The 18,251-nt window shown below is 48.9% G+C and overlaps 1 protein-coding gene across 2 annotated transcripts; it reads left to right on the top strand.

Annotated features, from left to right (window-relative positions):
* Positions 1-219: 219 nt before the first annotated feature.
* Positions 220-15,099, top strand: zbtb10 (zinc finger and BTB domain containing 10). Of its 2 annotated transcripts, XM_062486799.1 has the most exons (5): positions 229-1,339; positions 7,591-8,590; positions 10,310-10,381; positions 11,588-11,763; positions 12,135-15,099. In XM_062486799.1, the coding sequence occupies exons 1-5, from the start codon at positions 614-616 to the stop codon at positions 12,426-12,428; spliced, it is 2,268 nt and encodes a 755-aa protein (XP_062342783.1). In that variant the 5' UTR covers positions 229-613; the 3' UTR covers positions 12,429-15,099. The 2 variants fall into 2 exon arrangements, with proteins under 2 accessions (XP_062342784.1, XP_062342783.1); XM_062486800.1 differs by lacking the exon at positions 10,310-10,381 and having other exon boundaries at positions 220-1,339.
* Positions 15,100-18,251: the final 3,152 nt, after the last annotated feature.

The raw sequence follows: 18,251 nt of genomic DNA on the forward strand, positions 1-18,251 counted from the left end.
CGTTTAAATAACTTAATATATATATATATATATAACCCAAATCCCCCCCCCCCCCCACACACACACACACACACACACCTTGAACATATGATCACTTGTACCGACTTTTTGTCATTCAAACAAAACAAAACATGAGGGCCTAGGACTGTCTCGTGCACAGAGCACCGAGGGTTGTAACCCCGGTTGGCAGGAGGGCTGAAAGGAAGACAAGGATATGTAGGTTTGAGGACAAGCGAAACCAAAGATGAAAAGCACGCGGAAAATGGGTGCAGCCACCAACACAAAAGACCCCTTGCTGTTAAACAGCACCCCCATCTTCCTTTAAATCAGCCCCCGACCCCCCTTTCTCTTGACGAGGTGCATTGTGGGGAAAGTCGTTGCCATTCGACCTCTGCAGGGCCTGCGCGGACGCAGCTAGAACCCTGAAATTCATTATGCGTTTAAAACCTTTATTTATTTCCGCATAACCTACATACTCTCACCGGGAGGCCAAAGCGGAGGAAAACGACACCTAACATTTTAATACGGAATCCTAAAATAGACGGTTCATACAAAACAAAATTTGACGGGAAGAATACTGTTAAGAAAGTGTACATTCTAATATATTAAGAAAATGTCCGGAGAGAGAAACCGCAGGTCGCTGGCTTTCCGAGGAGGTGGATTAACCGTAACCGGTTCCAGTGGTGTCGGTGGGGGCAACAGTAACAGCTGGGAGGCCCAGGCCTGTCAAGACCGACATTTAAACGGGAACAGGCCAGATCAAGAAGAAGACAGGGATTTGGGGGCAAAAGGACCATCGCAAGGGAGAGTGGAGGGTGGGGGCTCTGCCAGCGATAGCACAGAGCCAGAGGCAGAGGAGGAAGAGGACCCGGAAGGGGGCAGTTGGACAGCCGGGGACGGCGAAGAGGACCGTGACGGCTGGGTGGCAGTAACTGTGGGCGAAGACGAGTCCAGAGAAGGGAGCAGCTGGACAGTCGGGAACGGTCCGAACAGTGAGGACGGTGCTGGTTTGGGAAGCGGTTGCACGGGATCCGAGGACGACAGAGGCGAAGCTGGGAGCGGAGTAGACGGGGAGGAAACGGGTGCCAGGAAATCTTGGGTCGAAATGAGACCTCAAACGCTGCTTCAGAAACACTCACTTTTCCAGGGTTCGTGGTTACAGGAGTTTCCATGGCTTAAATTTTGTCAGGAGACAGGACTTATGTCCTGCTCTTGGTGTCACAACATTGCCACTAACAACAACGACGAGCTTGTTAAAGGCAGTCGAAACTACAAGCGGACCTTGCTGCTGAGACATCACCTGTCTCCTGAGCACGGGAGAAATGATCCAACCAAGCAGGTAAATTTATAACCCCATTATTCGTTAACGTTCGTTTAAGTTAACCCATGCGATTTTGTTATGCGCAAATAAGAGGGGGCATGAGTGGCAAACATTTTGGTACCCACTAATATTAAACTAAAGTTGTGTGCGGATAGCCTAGCTGGGATGGCAACCTGGTTGACAATTGACAGGTTGTTGACAGGCTAATGTCTGTAGTCATTTTCCTGCTAGCTCGCTGTGTAAGCTGTCGTTTTTAGCTCGCTAATGCTAATTCTGTTACATAGTATGTATTGTAACTAGCTAGCTAGCTAGCTACTTAAACTAGAGCTAGAGAGCTATGTTGATTTATATTAGTGAACTAGCTACAGTACTAGCTAGAGGTATCAATACAGGTGACAGTGTGGGTGAACGCTAGCTATACGAGTATCCTATGCTGACGGAACAGTATGTCGAAACTAAACAGTTGGTTAGCTTTACATGTAAAACAAATATTATACAGCTCTATATATATGCCAACGTAGCTGGTTAACGAGCTCAAAAGTAGCTAACGTCAGCCTGATGGCTAACTAGCTAGTGCTACAGTAGCTAACAGACCATAGCTGGTTCTGTACTGTGGGGTACTAACATGAATGTCTATGTAGCAATAGCTCTAGCAAGCTTGGCTTTTCCGTCTTTCAGATATATGGGAGTGACATTAGGGATCGCTTGCTTTAGCCAAGTTTCTCTTTTTCACAGCATAGCATCAAGGACACATAGCCCTAAGTTTATCAAGGGTTAGCCATTGTTTGCATAGCCCTTGCCAGAGAAGAGACTGTAACCGTTCAACTAGCGCCTTTGGCTTTGTTGCCCCAGCAACTAACCTGATACTAGCTTTAGCTAGAGGTCACACAATGGCAAAGCAGTTCGACCCTAGCAACCTTTGGGGAACCGCACCCCTAGCCTCCCCCCTCCTCCGCCTTCACATGCTATTTGGTAGTTGGCTCTCAGTGGCTGATGACCTCTGGCGCATTTCTTCCTCTGCCCTTTGGGGAGCTAAATTAGAGGCATTGTGCTAGAATGACTCCCCAAAATCCATAGATGGTGTGTCACTTGCAGGGTGGACAGAGGGGAGGTAAATCATTTAGCCTCGAGCCTGACAGCGAGCCTGGCCTGCACATGCACGTCTGAGGTCTGGGAATAGGCTTCAATGAGTTCAAATAGATGTCAGTAATAGAATGTCACGCCATCACCTGACCCTTTCAACTAATATAGATATACATAAAGATAGATATACATGAATGGGGGTGGTTGCATTATTAAATCATTCTTTGATTGTTCATGTAAATTAAGTTGCTTGCAATCAGACTAAACTCAAATAAAATCCTGACCAATTAAGTAAAGCATGAATCATCAATACACCTGTGGAGACAAAAGTACACAAAAATAATCTCTAAGATTACCTTGTAAAAGGCTTCAAAATAATGGAATGTTGCAGTTGAGATGTGTTGTTATTGTACATGACTGTAAAATTCTGTGCCAAATCCAGAATTCCTTTATGGATAACACTTATCCAACACAATTTTAGAAGGTGCCCCTTCTTCTCACCAGTCAAGACTCATCGATTTAAAAACCTTACAGATCCTTTGAGAGTGACACATTCCAACTCCCTCACCCTGCCCGGGATTCAAGCAGTCAGGGAGAATTAAGACCACGAACACTTTGACTCTAATATGTCAGGGAAACCCAAGAGGGCTGAGCCACTGTTGGTTCTTTAGTTGCCCACACACGCACGCAATCACTAATCAGAATGACTTAAAGTGATCCACTAACATGTACACATAACTAATTGGTGGGGAGAATACTGGGAGGGGATTACTGGATTGGGAGCCTAGTCCGCCCTAGCAACAAGACCACCCCCAACCAACCAGTTAATACTGTTTCAAAATACTCCGCCTGTCCTGATGGGCCATCACTGTCAAATGTATCCTAGACTGCTTCTCATCATTGAATGGTCTCTGTTTTTATCCACTCTTTCATCTTTTGATTTTTTCCCTGTTTTACAACCCACTCGGGTTGCTATTCTGTGTTATTGAGGTCAAAGTTTTATGCATGCAAATCCCCCCCCCCCGCCCCCCCAAGTGTTGTATACCCCCATATATGGGGCCAAAGTGCATGCTGAATAATAAATAATGCCCTAACCTACATTGTAGAGCAGAGCCATAAAGGCGTGTCATTAGCGGCTGTTTCCTCGTCACCCGTTCCAGTTGCTAGTCAGGCCCAGCTGCATAGAGCAGCCAGTGTAACCGAACTGAGCAGTGGGAGAGACCAGGGAGGCTCTGGAGCTATGGAACAGGGTCGACGCCACCCTTCTCGCTGGTGTCCTGGTTCCGTCCTCGAGGTCGGGGTCGGCTCACGAGGCCGTGGCCTGCTGATGTCGTTTCCAGTGTTGACAGACGCGTCGCCCTGCCCGGGTGTGAGGAGCCAGGCTGGGAAGTCAGTCAAGTGTCCTAATGCACGTCGACTCCTCCCGTCTGTAATCGCTTTCTTTTACCTGTGTGTGTGTGTGTGTGTGTGTGTGTGTGTGTGTGTGTGTGTGTGTGTGTGTGTGTGTGTGTGTGTGTGTGTGTGTGTGTGTGTGTGTGTGTGTGTGTGTGTGTGTGTGTGTGTGTGTGTGTGTGTGTGTGTGTGTGTGTGTGTGTGTGTGTGTGTGGAGAATGTTTTCCGGCAGCGAGCCATCCCCCTCTCTTTCTCTCTGCATTGTTAGGAGGCCGGGAGCCACGCAACCCCTCCCACACCTAGGGCCAAGCACACTGCCGGATTGTTCTAGCATCTGGGAGAGCACTCGGGGTTGGAGGGTATGGGGGGGGGTACACTAGATGGTCAGTGAGCTCTAGCCTCGGGCACAGGAGGGGATGGGAATGGGGGTGGTGGGGGGACTGGGCGTGTAATTAGTAAATGCCCTGGTGTCACTGTTCTTGTTGTGAGGCGAACGATGTTACATCACACACATGATCAGGAGGTTTGTGTGTGTGTGGAGCTAGGGATCAGTTTGGCCCAGGGGTGTGTAGTATTGTGTTTGTATTTGCGTAGATATCGTTGTAAGATTACTATGACAGAGTCCCCCCGCCCTAAAAGTATCTTCCAGCTAACGGCTTATACCCTCAGTGGCTGCAGCAACCTTAAATCCCGTCTGTGGCCGTCAACAACACAGCTTTCGTCATCAAGTCAACTGTTGAACCCAAACAAAGCTCCGTTCGACCAAGCCCCTCAGAAACTTCTCACCGTCGTGCATCATTCCACAAGTCGCACCCCTTTCACCCCTGTCTAAAAAAGGGCCACGTCAGTAGCTGACACCGTCACCAGGCTGTCTCCACCCGACCTGGGGCTCTGAAGGCGGTCCAGAGCATCTGCTCTGCAGCGCTCGCCTCACGCACACGTGGCACATCTGGGGAAGGGATGAAGCGAGCTTCGCGAGCACTCCTGGTTGAGCACCAGCGGAACATCAGCAGGCTAGCGCGGTGGGCAGTACGCAGCCCTGCACAGTACGTCTGAACACAGTACTTGGCATCTCTAAGCCCACGTTGTCAGCATTCAGCCACATGAGCACAAGTGTTCGGGTGAGGTTGGATTATATTGCTGGGGTGAATATAAATTAGGTTAACAATTCTGAAATAACTAGCAAATAACTAAACTGAGATTATTGCCTTGACTAAATATGAGAAGAGAATATGAGAAGATTCTAACTTGATAGCTAGCTCGTAAACTAGCAAGCTGATGTTTCCTAGCTACTTACTGTAGCTAGGTTCCTCATACAATTGAGGTTATTCCTGAATACTCCCCATAAATTCCCCACCAACAAACAAGAAAAGTCCTTATTAATTTTTATGTAAGGGGGAATATATTCCCCCCTTAATTCCTGAATATCCCCAAATTCCCACAGTTTCCACCTCCTGAAAACTTCCGGAATTTTCCAACTCTGTTTTCGAAGTTGTGTTGGTGTAACTCTTTTGTCTCTATTGTCCTGTGTGTCCTTGGTTCGCCCAGGAGTCATCTGTAGCAACTTCCCTCAAACCAGGAAGCAGCCTTGCTCCACCTGTTTGTCAACCTTGTGTAAACCGTGGCTGCACCCTGCTACACGACACTCTCCCTCGATTGTATATCAGGCAGGGTGCAAAGGCTCCCCTAATCCAAGGTCCAAACCTCCTCGCTCCCAAGCGGTTGTAAGCAACCATAATCTCTGGGCTACACGTCTCTGGGCACGGTGGTGGAATCAACAAGCCATACAGAGCCCCCTCCAACTTTGGTTGATGGGTAAGACTTCCAGAATGTTCACCGACTCGAAACAAGCGAGTGTGCTGCCTAGGTACGAAGGAGCAGCTTCCGGACTCCAGGCTGTAAAGGAAGCGCCGTGCTTTATCCGAGGCCCTTCCCAGGCCTTTCTGGTTAAGTGGGAGCTCTCCTGAGAGCATCTAAGCTGCTGTGTAAGAAGAGTATGAGTGCACGCTAGCACAAAGCCCCCGCAGTGAACACAAAACACAACTCCAGTCAACAATGAGCCTGGGGGAAGAGGGCTGGGTATTGTGAGGGTAAATGGGGTGACCTGCTTGTGTTCTGTGTGTGTGTGTGTGTGTACATGTGTGTATCCTTATCTTCTAAAGCTACTCCCCACCCCCCCTCAGTACTTTCGCTCTCTTTCTAGCCTCACTCTCACTGCCTTTCCATTTTCCTTCTTTGGCTTATTCACTCCCTGACGGAAAAAAAAGAAGAATCAAGGATGCAATCCCCCACTCTGCCTTAATTCTATCTCTGTCTCTCTCTCTCTCTCCCTCTCTCCCTCTCTCCCTCTCTCCCTCTCTCCCTCTCTCCCTCTCCCCTTCGCCCATTTTCCCGGCTTTACATCCCCTTTCTCTCCCATTACCCTTTCACCCTCTCTCTCCCTTCTGCCATCTCTCTCTCTCCCCCCCCCTCTCTCTCCCTCTCTCTCTCCCTTCTGCCATCCCTCCCTCCTCCTCAGCCTGGTGTGCCCGGCTGGTCCAGTAAAGAGCCTCACATCTCTTCTGGACAAGGGCTTCAGTGTAGCGGGGTGGGGGCTGGGTGGGGACCTCACAGAGAAATGGATTTAATCTGAATTACTCGAGCTGAAACCCCAGCTGTGTGTGTGTGTGAGAGAAACAGTGATGGGATGGAAGTGGAAAGGAGGGGGAGATGCAGGGCTCGAGCAATGTGAATTATTCTGGATTAGGACATCTGCTGTGCAATTCTAAAATTAGGCAGAGATGTATGTACGCAGGACAGTCGGAGGGGAATATTGGGTGGAGGTTTTCTGTGTTAAGCTATAGTGTGTGTGTGTGTGTCTGAGAGATACCTGCATACTGAATGATGTTGAAATGTCATGAGTTTGAATGTGATGTGGGTGTGTACTTGGCATGTGTATGGTGTACACTGTATGTGTGTGTGTGTGTGTGTGTGTGTGTGTGTGGATCCAGTGCACTCCCCCTCCGGTGTGCTCCGTACCAGTCTGGCCAGCTGCCCTGAGTTCGGGAGGAGAAGGAGGGAGGGGAAAGTTTGGGTTCTCTCCCTTCTCAGTGACAGGTAGTGGGTTGGGTTCAGGGGAGGGGCGGGCGCGCGGGCGTTCAGGGGGATTCGCATCTCCCCCTTCACATGCAGTCATAGCAACCGTTTCTGGGGGAAGGCCGAGGCGTTAGACACGCAAGCAGCCAGGCACAGGTATTGTTGTGGCAGAGCTGGCATGGGTACGGCCACCGCGACGTGCGCGCGCATTTTTGTGAGTTTTGGAGGTGTCGGTGTTTCCCACTGCTTTCAGCTAGTCAGCAGCCACCCAACACCTCCCCCAGGAAAAAAAACCAGTCGGACCAGTCTCACCCCAGGTGCAGTCGTGTCACCGTGCCCACCCCCTAGCCTTTTGTGTGTGTCGCTGTGTCGTCGGTTCCCTGTATTGCTGTATGTGACCTCGGGGTTGTTTGTGCGGGACGTGTGGTTGTGTCGTCGTTGTGTGTATGAGACTCACAACCCTCTGCTGCGTGTGTGTCAGTGTGTATTCATGCCCGGAGCTAGTACCAAACCAACTCCCAACGGGTTATTAGTTTGTTGAGAGAGAGTATCAAATTAACCCCCTGTGCGCGTGCGTGCGTGCGTGCGTGCGTGTGTGTGTGTGTGTGTGTGTGTGTGTGTGTGTGTGTGTGTGTGTGTGTGTGTGTGTGCGTGTGTGTGCGTGTGTGTGCGCGTGTGTGTGTGTGTGTGTGTGTGTGTGTGTGTGCGCGTCCCCTCAGGAGACGGAGGCGACCGCGGACGAGTCCCAGGGTGACGGCGAGGACTACCGGTGCAAGCCCAACGAGAACTCCTACTGCTACCAGCTGCTGCAGGAGCTCAACAAGCAGCGCAAGAGCGGCATCCTGTGCGACGTCAACATCGTGGTCAGCGGCCAGGTGTTCCGGGCCCACAAGAACATCCTGGTGGCGGGCAGCCGCTACTTCAAGACCCTCTACTGCCTGACCAAGGGCGAGGGCGCCGAGCGCACCACCAGCACGCACCTGGACGTGGCGGCCGTGCAGGGCTTCTCCGTCCTCCTGGACTTCCTGTACTCCGGGAACCTGCTGCTGACCAGCCAGAACGCCATCGAGGTGATGTCCGTGGCCAGCTACCTGCAGATGACCGAGGTGGTGCAGTCGTGCAGGGCGTTCATCAAGGACGCCCTGAACATCAGCATCAAGCAGGAGGCCCCCGACTCGGTGGTGGTGGACTACAACAAGAGGAGGACGGTGGCCAAGGACGGCCACCGGGGCTCGGCGTCGGAGCGGAAGCCCAGCAACTTCTGGGCCACCAGCATCCTGTCCAAGCTGTCCATCAAAGCCAGCGGGAGCGGCGACCACCAGGGGGGGGAGGAGGAGGAGGGGAGCGGCGTGAAGGAGGAGCCCAGCGACGTGGAGGTGTCGGCGGGCATGGGCGAGGCCTGCGCCCTGGGGAGCTCCGGCTGGGGTTGCGGCGCGGGGAACTCGTCGGCGGAGGAAAACGACAACGGGCTCCAGGGGCCGGGGCCAGTGTTCGTCTGGAACGAGCCGGCTCCCGGCGCGGCGGCCGGCGGCGGCGTGAAGAGGGCGGTGGCGGCGGCGCGCTCGGAGCCCGGGAGCGGGCGGCGGAAAAAGCAGATCACGCGGCGGTTCGTGTACAACATCCCCCCGGAGCCGGAGGAAGGGTTCGACGAAGGCATGTTCATCCAGCCCTCGGCCTCCTACCCTAGAGAGGACTTCTCCTACCTCTCTGAGAACGCAGGTACACAGTCAACCCAGCCCTGTCCTATACAAGAGGACTGGCAAATCTATTAGTCATTAGTTGGGGGGCTTTTTATTATTTATGAAAAAACAATTTGTCAGAGATGGTGAGAGAGTGACAGGAAAGGTAGGAGAGAGAGGGGAAGACATGCAGGAAATGTCCCGGGCCAGAATCTAACTCGGGTCCCGGCAGTAACGCGTGACGGTGAGCCCTTTACCTCAAGGGCAGCCGTCAACTCTTCCATTAAACTGCTAAATGCATAAATGTAAACTCAAATGTGGAGGTTCCTGGACAACTTCAAATCAGGCGGGATCATAGCTAAGCTAAGGATATGGCAAAAGATATGGTTTTAACAAGTTAGCATGTTCTGTGTAGAAGCTAACTAACTACCCAGCTAGCTAGCCAGCTGGCGCACCTAGCGATCCCAGTTAACGCGGTGCTAACTGTCAGAGGTTTAGCATTAGCATTGTTGCTACCCCCAGTAAGCATTGTATGGAATTATGATATCATTGGTGCAAGAGAAGTGTGTGGTGGGGGTGTGGGGTGGGGGAAGGGTGTGTGTGTGTGTGGCGGCCTAATACGGGATAATGAAGGAAAGTAAAGTGGAAACATTCCTTCCTCCGGCTTCTTAAATGCTCCTCGAATGCGCTTAGCTCGACTTCCTCCAGGCACTTTAATAACCGGGGGGGGGGGGGGGGGGGGGGGGTGCTTCTAGGGTGGACACAACTGTAGAGACCTGTGTATGTGTGTGAGAGAGACTCAGGACCCAGGCAGGAATTGCGTATACATGTGCATTTCCTTTATGGGTTAACTGGAGCTTATACTTTGGCATGATTCCTCTCCGTGTGTGTGACAGCGTGTGAGAAGGGACTAGAGTCTGCGACAGTGTGTGCGCAGGGACTACAGGTCGTCTGAGCAGTCCAGCGGGTCTCTCTTTGGGGAGACTCTCGGCCTGCTTTCTGCACGGTAGATCAGCCAGATAGGCGGACTCGCCGCCCCCCCCCCCCCCCCCCTGTAAATTCTTGGTTCTTCTCCAAACACGGCCAGTGGATTGTTTAAATGGGTGGGCTGTCTTCTCCAAACACGCTCGCGCACACACACATTCGCACACCACACAATCACCCCGTCCAAGCCCCTCAGAGGTGCAAAGCCGTCAAGGGGATGGGCTGCCTTCCCTCCCTAATCCCCCCTAATGCACTGGGGCTGTCCTCGCCATTCCAAATATTGACCCAGAGAGAATGGCCGAGGCCCCAGGTACTTCCAGTGGGCTCTGAGGGCCGAGGCCAGCTGCCTCATAAAGGCTGGCCCCCGGTGTAAGATGAGCCCTGCTCTCTCATTCTCCTATTAGGCCTTAAAGCCCAAGGGGAAAGCATGCATGAATACAGCAGGCTTAGGCCTGGGAAAAGCTTTTACATACAGTAGTAGGCTTGTGTGTGTGTGTGTGTGTGGGTGGGTGTGTCGAGTGTTGGTGAAAGGGAGAGAGAAGTATTGTCTTGTTGTCAGCTCGACGTTTGCGTTGGAGACGAGGAGATGAGGGGGGGGTGGGTGGGGGGTCACCCTTTGTTTACCGAAGGTGGTGTTAGTATGTACCTACCTCCGCGCCGGCCCCCCTCCCTCCATGCCCCCCCCCCCACCATCCTCCGCCTCAGCCCCTCTTATCGTATCTCTTTTTTGTCTTCTCCCCTCCCCCCCCCCCCCCCCTTCCCTCTCCAACACCAGAGCTGGCCAATCAGAATACAATCCAGTACAGCCTCATTCGAGACTCCCAGCAAGGAGAGTCATGGGAGAATGGTAAGAGTTTTTTTTTTTTTTTTTTTTGGCCGCGGCCTGCACAGTCCTCTTCAACCTCCTCCCCTTGTTTACCTTCCTCTCCTTGTCCCCTGGTCTGACCTCATCCTGGCTCCTTTTCTAGTGCCATAGTTCACCACAGCTAGTGGATTATTACGTCGTGGGGTATGTTGTTTTGACTGGAGTTGATTCACTTCAGACAATACCAACCAGAGATTTCAGTCTGATTTCAGATCAAGTCCCACAAGCTGGCGTATGCACGCACACACACACACACAACACACCAGGGGAAACAAAGCCACAGCAAACACAGGTGATCTGCTTCTTGTCACCCCCCTTACCCCTTTGCCAACCCCCTTAGCAACCTGCCTGACAACATGTTTGTTGTGGGCTACTCGACTCAAACAAAGGACCGGCTCTGTAAAAGACTCACTGCTCTCCTTGGTCACTAACAAATCAATAAGTAGCTTGTAACAAGATCAGCTGTCTTTGAGACCAAGACAGGCTTTATTGAGGTTGCTAAAATGGACTATAAAGTCCCCAAAAAACAGCAATATCCATGATATATTTGGAGCACACACGATTTAGACGTTTGATTTGTGCCATGCAGACTTTGCAATAGCAAGTTGTCATTTTATTTCTAGTTCTTGTAAACATCCAAACCAAAGAGGAACTCTGGGTTAGAAAATTGCATTAGACTTATTGAGTTAGGATCTCCTGGCAGTGTTGCCATGGAGATTGACACCAGTTTCTAGGGCTTAATAAGGGTAACTCCGGGTGTGTTTTCCCCCTCATAAAGCACAGAGAGCCCCCCCCCCCAACCTCACACACACACACTCACTCACTCACACCGGCAGTATGGTACACACTCTTCATCTCCACTTGATAAACCAAAAATGCTTCTGAGAAATGACACAAGGCCATTACAGTAAGACAGCAGAACCCTTCCTGCTAGTTATGATATAGTGCATTTTACAAGAGGAAGACGATTCATAATTTTTTAAAGGGAAAAGTCATTTGAGTCAGAATTGTGCATAACTTAATTCCCCAGAACAGATGCTTTTGCAATCAAAAATCCCCCCCTGTACTTTTTTCACAACTCGGCTGTGCACCAACGTCTAAACGCCTCTCACCATCCCTCCCTCCCTTACCCCCTCTCTCTGTCTCTCTCACTCTCTCTGTCTCTCTCTCTCTCTCTCCCTCCCCCAGGTGAATCGTCCGACCTGGCCCTAAACAAGCTCAAGTGTCCCCACTGTAGCTACATAGCCAAGCACCGGCGCACGCTGAAGAGGCACCTGATCATCCACTCGGGCGTGCGCTCGTTCAGCTGCGACATCTGTGGGAAGCTGTTCACCCGCAGGGAGCACGTCAAGAGACATTCCCTGGTGAGGCCGTCACAGTACCCGCACCATGCACACACACTCACACACACACACACACACACACACACACACGGATAAACACACCCAAGTGTGCGCCTAGGCCTGTACGCCATAGCACACACCTCGCGCTGTACACAAGGGAATAGCACTTTCATGCGTTACTCTGGTGTTGTATTGATGTGATTTTTGGACCTTGGCCAATCCTAGCCTGTTTTATATATATTTCTCCCTCCAGGTGTTTTCAGTGAAAGCACACATGGTTACGTTCACTTCCGATCGTTCCCCCGCAAACCCCCCTCCCCAAGCAAGATTGCCCGTTCTCAATCTTCTCCGTCTTCTGTCCCCCCCCCCCCCTCATCCCCCACTCCCTCCAGGTGCACAAGAAGGACAAGAAGTACAAGTGCATGGTGTGTAAGAAGATCTTCATGCTGGCTGCCAGCGTGGGCATCCGGCACGGCTCGCGGCGCTACGGCGTGTGTGTGGACTGTGCCGACTCTCACCAGGCCACGCAGGAGGGCATGGAGGCCATGGAGGGCATGGACTTCCCCCGCGACGACGACTTTGAGGGGGAGGGAGACGAGGACCTGGCGGAGGAGGGGGAGGAGCCAACCGACAACGACCAATCAAACTGGGAGGGCGACACGGGCGCCGCCCTCGATGAGGGCTAGCCCCACCCAGTAGAAGTAAATCGACGACAAAGATAAATTGTTTGCTTTTAGAAATCTCGAAAGAAGAAGAAAAAAATATATAAAAACGACTAAAAACAGCTGGTAAACAATCAACAACTCCAAAGTGCTATCAAACCTTGAGGTTACTTACACACCTGAGTGTATGGCAAAGAGAAAAGGCTTTGGTAGGGAGGGACTCCAAGATGTACAGATATTAATATTATTAAAAGGTGTCAGACTCTGGGCTTAAGCACCCATTAGAGAAAGATTAAGATGAAATCAGGTTCTTTCGGTGATGTATTTTTATTTCTTTTTTTTCGGGGGAGGGTTAGTGTACAGCGTTAAGTTACAATAGGCCAATCATCTTAAAAGAAATGTTAATTATTTAATTTATGAAGAGAAGTTAATATGGTCTTATTAAATGATAATTCTTTCTGTTGTCTGTGTGCTGGCAGAGGTTCAGTCTACGTTTCTGACTGTGCTCTCTGTCAAATCTGAAAGTATATTGCTAGTTGCGCATTTTAGAAGTGCGCTCAAAGAAAAAGCGTTTTATGCCGAGAGGAAGATTTTATTTGCTCTATAGTTGGATATGTCTAGATGCCCGAAATAATATTTTTCTTTTCTATTTTCTTTTCCCTGCACAAATCTTGGAACCAAAAAATCTGTTTTGTGACTCTAATGTAACACAGCCATATTTATAATTTAATTTAAGAGGGCTGTGCTATTGTGCCAAGCAGAACGCACACCAAGATTTAGCAGGAAACAAAAAAACTACTGAAAAATGCTTAAGAAAGAGATGATTCTAAGCGGGGGGAAAAATAAGTTTATAAAAAAATCTAAATCAAAAGTATAAGGGGAAATGTTATTGCTAGCTTTATACGAATCACAGCATCACCGTAACACTTTATAAAGCATTTTGACTTTCACTTAAAGCTTGAATTTTGCCAAATGACGGAAACGTTTGGTGCTGTAATGCTTGTCGCGAAATACTGGACCTAAAGGCTGTATATGATGTTTATAATCATGAAGCTTAAACTGACTCAGTTATATATTAATCAGCTCTATAGAACACTGTTGTGCTATGGCGACTATCAGGTATGCTTTGCCATTTAAAAAAAAAACTTTAATTGTATTTAATGCACACACACATTCACATACCATTTTATAGATACTACCGGCAGTACTTGTTAATGACATAAGGACCTAGGTGGAGATGGATACCTATATACATATGTTTATATGAGGTACTGAGTATATACTTGTGAATCACTTGAACGTTCGGTGTGAGGTATTTGATAAGTTGAGGAGACTAGATCATGTGATGTATGAAGTCTGAACGAGAAACTCCATTTTGATGCGTAAGAGTTTAAACAATTTACAATCGGTTTAATTTAATTTGTTAAATAGTCTTCTTTTTTTTCGTCTGCCAGGTAGGCAACACTTTGTTGGATATAAAGTGGGGCTCTATGGCGATCATAGACATGCACTTACTACTTTCTTTTGTGTGCTGGTTTTCTTGCTTCCCCAAAAGCGAGTCTGAATGGAACTGAGGTGAAAACTGTTGTGATAATCTTCCATGCGCAACCTTTTTATTAGCCATTTTGTTTTTGTTATTTAATATTATATTGACTCCAAAATGCAATCAAGACTGTTAATTTCTATTTGTCCAACCAAAATTGATGTTTAATTATTGTTGAAATGATGTATGAAAAAGCCAGGTAAACTATATAGTGTAGAGTTCCTCGCTTATGTCTGTATTTGTCCGATTTTAAATGTTTTTATGCTACAAAATCATTCACTTTACCTTAGATGCATATATATAAATATATATGTTTTATTTGTCCTGTATGAGAGATGTTTTCTTTTTCCTTTTTGGGGTTTTCATTGAGCACATATTTTATTAAGAAATGTGGATTGTTTGTGGGTTAAAACCTAGGAACAGCAGTATCTGTTCATATGCAGTGGATATATTGAAGTGCTAATGACTCAGATGTTTAACTCCCTTTACTCAATGAAAAATGTATTTTAAAAAGACATAAAATATCCTCAACATGTTCCTATTATTTACCTTCAAATCACTGTGGGAGGGATTATATATATACATATGAGAATACATGAGAATATATATATATATATGAATAAAAAAAAGATATAATTTAACTAGTTGATTTACTCGATGGAACACAGCTCGTTAGCTCGTTGTAAACCTCGGCCAGGTTCTGTGTGACCTCATAACCTTCCACTATCTCTCCGTTCACATGTGCTCGTCCATCAAACCATCCTGTATGTTGTTTTGATACTATACCATCCTACTGATTTTACTGTTTCTAACAGACAAACTCAAGGTGACGTGTTTAGATTTAATGCTGTTATTGTTATACTCTTATGGACAAAAAAAACAAACTCATCCAAACACTACAGATGAAAGCAGAGGGTTTTATTTCTGGCTGTATTTTTTTACGCTGTTGAAAAGGTGTATTTTTCAATTCTCTTGACAGTGATGCAAACACTGGGCCTTACTCTGGCCCGCTCCGAACAGAAACAAGTCAGGTTGCTCTTTTTACGTTTTTATCAAGGTTTTCAAGATGAATACATTCTCCTTTTTCTGTTTCAATTGTACTACTGTTCCTTCTATATAATACATTTTACGAATAAAACTTTGATATTGCTTTACAAATCTTCTCTTTCTCATTCATTTCCATTGAGTTCCCTCTGGCTTGAGTCATTTAGTGGCCAGCCCAACTCATATTTTTGGCCTCCGATCCTTAACGATACATTTGATGAAATAGTGTATGTAGTGTATACGTTGTATTTCCTTGAATCAACAGAGCAATGCTAACTTGAAACATGTCATGAGAAACAAAGTGTTAAGCTTCATGCATTTCAGTGGTCGACTTACAGACTTTCACTAAAGACCCTCTGTTGCCATCTTGTGTCAAGATTGAATAATGTGGAGTTCAGTTATTGCTGACACCAGGGGGCAGTATAACATGTTTAATCTGATCAGGTCAACATATAGCGCAGAACCACTGCTGTGGGACAACGGCTGTAGAAAGTTGTTTAGACCACAAATGGATATTGAATTTAATGTCCAATTAAGCGTTTCTTTTTCAAAGTCCCATGGCATTCTAAAGGTCTTATATCCCTCAATGCCTCTGAACGATCTACCCTGCAATACATACTGTAGGGTTGTTTGAGTAAGCAATGAAAAAGTCTTAAAGTTGGTCTCTACTGTGGTATATGTTTATCCATTTCTGTTTGTGAGGGTGTGTGTGTGCACAGCGCTTGAGTGTTTGTACACACACCAACACACCCATCAAACATGGCTCGGGGCAGTCACACACTGGCCCATTCTTCTACATGTCTATGAGAATAGATCTGGTGTGTGTGTGTGTTTGTATGTGTGTGTGTGTGTGTGTGTGGGGGGGGGGGGGGGGGGGGTGAAAGGGAGGGGGGTCTCCATTCAAGGCTCTTTGTGTGGGTGTCTGTCAGCAGTGTTGTCTGAGGGCAGGGACCATTGTACCCAACCACTGCTCCTTATTGACACAAGACCTTCTCTCTGCGTGTTCCCAGGCCCAGGCCCCCGCGAACGCCTGAAACTGGATCCTTCCGAGCACAGGAAAGTTTGTTTTCCCTAACCCCCAACCCCCCTTAGACTCCCTCACCCCGCCCCCCCCTTTATACCCTTCCACCCTGCAACTATTGTCTGGCCTTGTGGAGTTTGAGGCTAAACGGTGGCGTTGACACTAAAGGTGGGTGGTGTGTGTGTGTTATGGAGGGGGTACGCAGGTAATCATGCAGTCACAGCTGCAGCATCTGGGGATGAGCTCTGTGTGCTCCATTAAGGCCGGACACCATCCGTTGTGATGTGACACTTCTGAAGGGGTGTGTATAAGCATGTGTGGGTGTGTGTGTGCGGAGGGGGGGGGGTCGTTTCCTCCTTCGAACAGATCGTTCCCGTGCTCATCACTTTGCTCTTTAACAGAACAGGGTGTGCAGGTCACGCCACGGTCGTTCCAGGAACAGACACCGGGAGGCGAAAGATTGGCGTCGATAGCCCTCCTCCTGGGGATATGCCGAGCTCAGTCCCAATGGACACAATAAAGTATATCGTATCATATCCTAACCCTTCATAGCTCATCTGCACAGTTCACTAAGGCTTGCTGAATGGACAATGGTCTCTCATTGGTCTCCTACATTGGTACAAATTTACATGATATATTTGGTACATCAACTGTAGTAAATCGCCAAAAACAACTTAACAGGCAGGGAAAGACAGAAAGAGTATCTCCAAATGGTTGAAGAATCTCCGTCCAGCAGCGCAGCAAGGTAACCTGGGAAAAGGTGATTGAGAAAACGAGATATGGATGTGGTCGTGGTGTTTTTTATTTTGTGTGTGACTTTTTTCCCCAGTAAGGGCTTCGACTACCTGTCTGCTCTTTTCCAAAAGAGAAGCCGTGCTGTATGTCAAGACTGAGAGAGCTATGTCAAGACTGAGAGGACTATGTCAAGACTGAGAGGACTATGTAGTGAGCCATGCCACGGCCTGACACACACGGAAGGATATGCACGCACCACCACACGCACACAAAGACACAACATAACACGTGGAAAAAAACGGCTTACTTGCTGTGAGATGTTGAGTTTTGTTTAGCTGTTTCTACAGTCTGCTTCTCTTGGTTCTAGTGGGGTTTCAGAAAGAGCAACAGGGCCTTAGACCTGAAGAAAACAAACATACTACTTGACCATCACTGTCAACACACATTTTTGTCAACACACACACTACCTTATCCCTAGCAGTCAGCACCACAACATTTACAGCAAACCAACCACCCTCCTAACATGTGTGTTTTTGTTGGTTGCATGCATTTCTTGTTTTTGTTATGTGTTGCCATGCTTTCACAGTCCATGACTGTGTGTGTGTGTTGGTGGAACAGTAATGTGAGCTTAGGTTAGTATGTATTTGTGTGTGTGTGCGTCTTGCCAGTCAGTGTACATCTGCTCACAAGTGTGTGCTTGTTTATGAGCATCTGTTCGCGGAACAGCGAGCGTTCTTGTGTGCGAGCATGCAGGTGTGCACGCTTGTGTTTACATACTTGCATCTGCGAGCGTGCGAGCAGGGTGTGTGTCCGAGCATGAGTGTTTGTATTATCTGTCAGTATGTCGTGTGTGTGTGTGTGTGTGTGTGTGTGTGGCTAGGAGAAGGTGCAGGTTCCCACAGCTCAGATCCAATTCAGCTGTAACTCTATCTCCGTGTGAGCGCGGCTCCACCGGCGTTCCCCCTCCCGCCGGAGTGTGTGTGTGTGTGTGTGTCAGACATTTCCCCTGTCATTCCCACAGTACACCCCCCCCCTCCACACACACACACACACACCACTGCCCCCACCCCCCTCCCCCCAGATCAGTTTACAGTGTCAACACCGGGACCCCGTGGCAAGCAGCAGCAGCCGTGGTCACATGCCACCCCGTGTCATCCTGGGGGGTTTGCGCGCAGCCTCCTGTCACCCTACACCTGACCCCCCCGACCCCCCCCCCCCACCCCCACGTCAGCAACTGTGAAGGGAGGCCGCAGTGGTGGGGGTGTGGAAGGATGTAAGGTGTACTTTGACGGGGAAGGCATCCCGGCGGCAGACCTCGCCCTGCCACCCTTGAAGGCGAGGGGGTGTTGAGGAGAGATGTGGGGGGAGGGGAGAAACTATACCTGCCAGTCGACAACTGGAAACACTGCTGGAGGAGGAGGAGAAAGGCTGTAAAGTGCGTGTGTGTGCGTGCGTGGGGGGGAGGGAGGGGGGGGGGGTGATTTCATGACATTCTGCTTGCCGG

Source organism: Osmerus eperlanus, chromosome 20 (genome assembly GCF_963692335.1).
Source record: "Osmerus eperlanus chromosome 20, fOsmEpe2.1, whole genome shotgun sequence".
NCBI lineage: Eukaryota > Metazoa > Chordata > Actinopteri > Osmeriformes > Osmeridae > Osmerus > Osmerus eperlanus.

What these genes read in the sequence shown, in the direction of transcription:
- zbtb10 (XM_062486799.1), top strand. Translation starts at nt 614, where the DNA reads ATGTCCGGAGAGAGAAACCGCAGGTCGCTGGCTTTCCGAGGAGGTGGA. An exon ending in AGGAGAGTCATGGGAGAATG is followed by an intron (nt 10,382 to 11,587) that starts GTAAGAGTTTTT and finishes TCCCTCCCCCAG; the next exon opens with GTGAATCGTCCGACCTGGCC. An exon ending in ACGTCAAGAGACATTCCCTG is followed by an intron (nt 11,764 to 12,134) that starts GTGAGGCCGTCA and finishes CACTCCCTCCAG; the next exon opens with GTGCACAAGAAGGACAAGAA.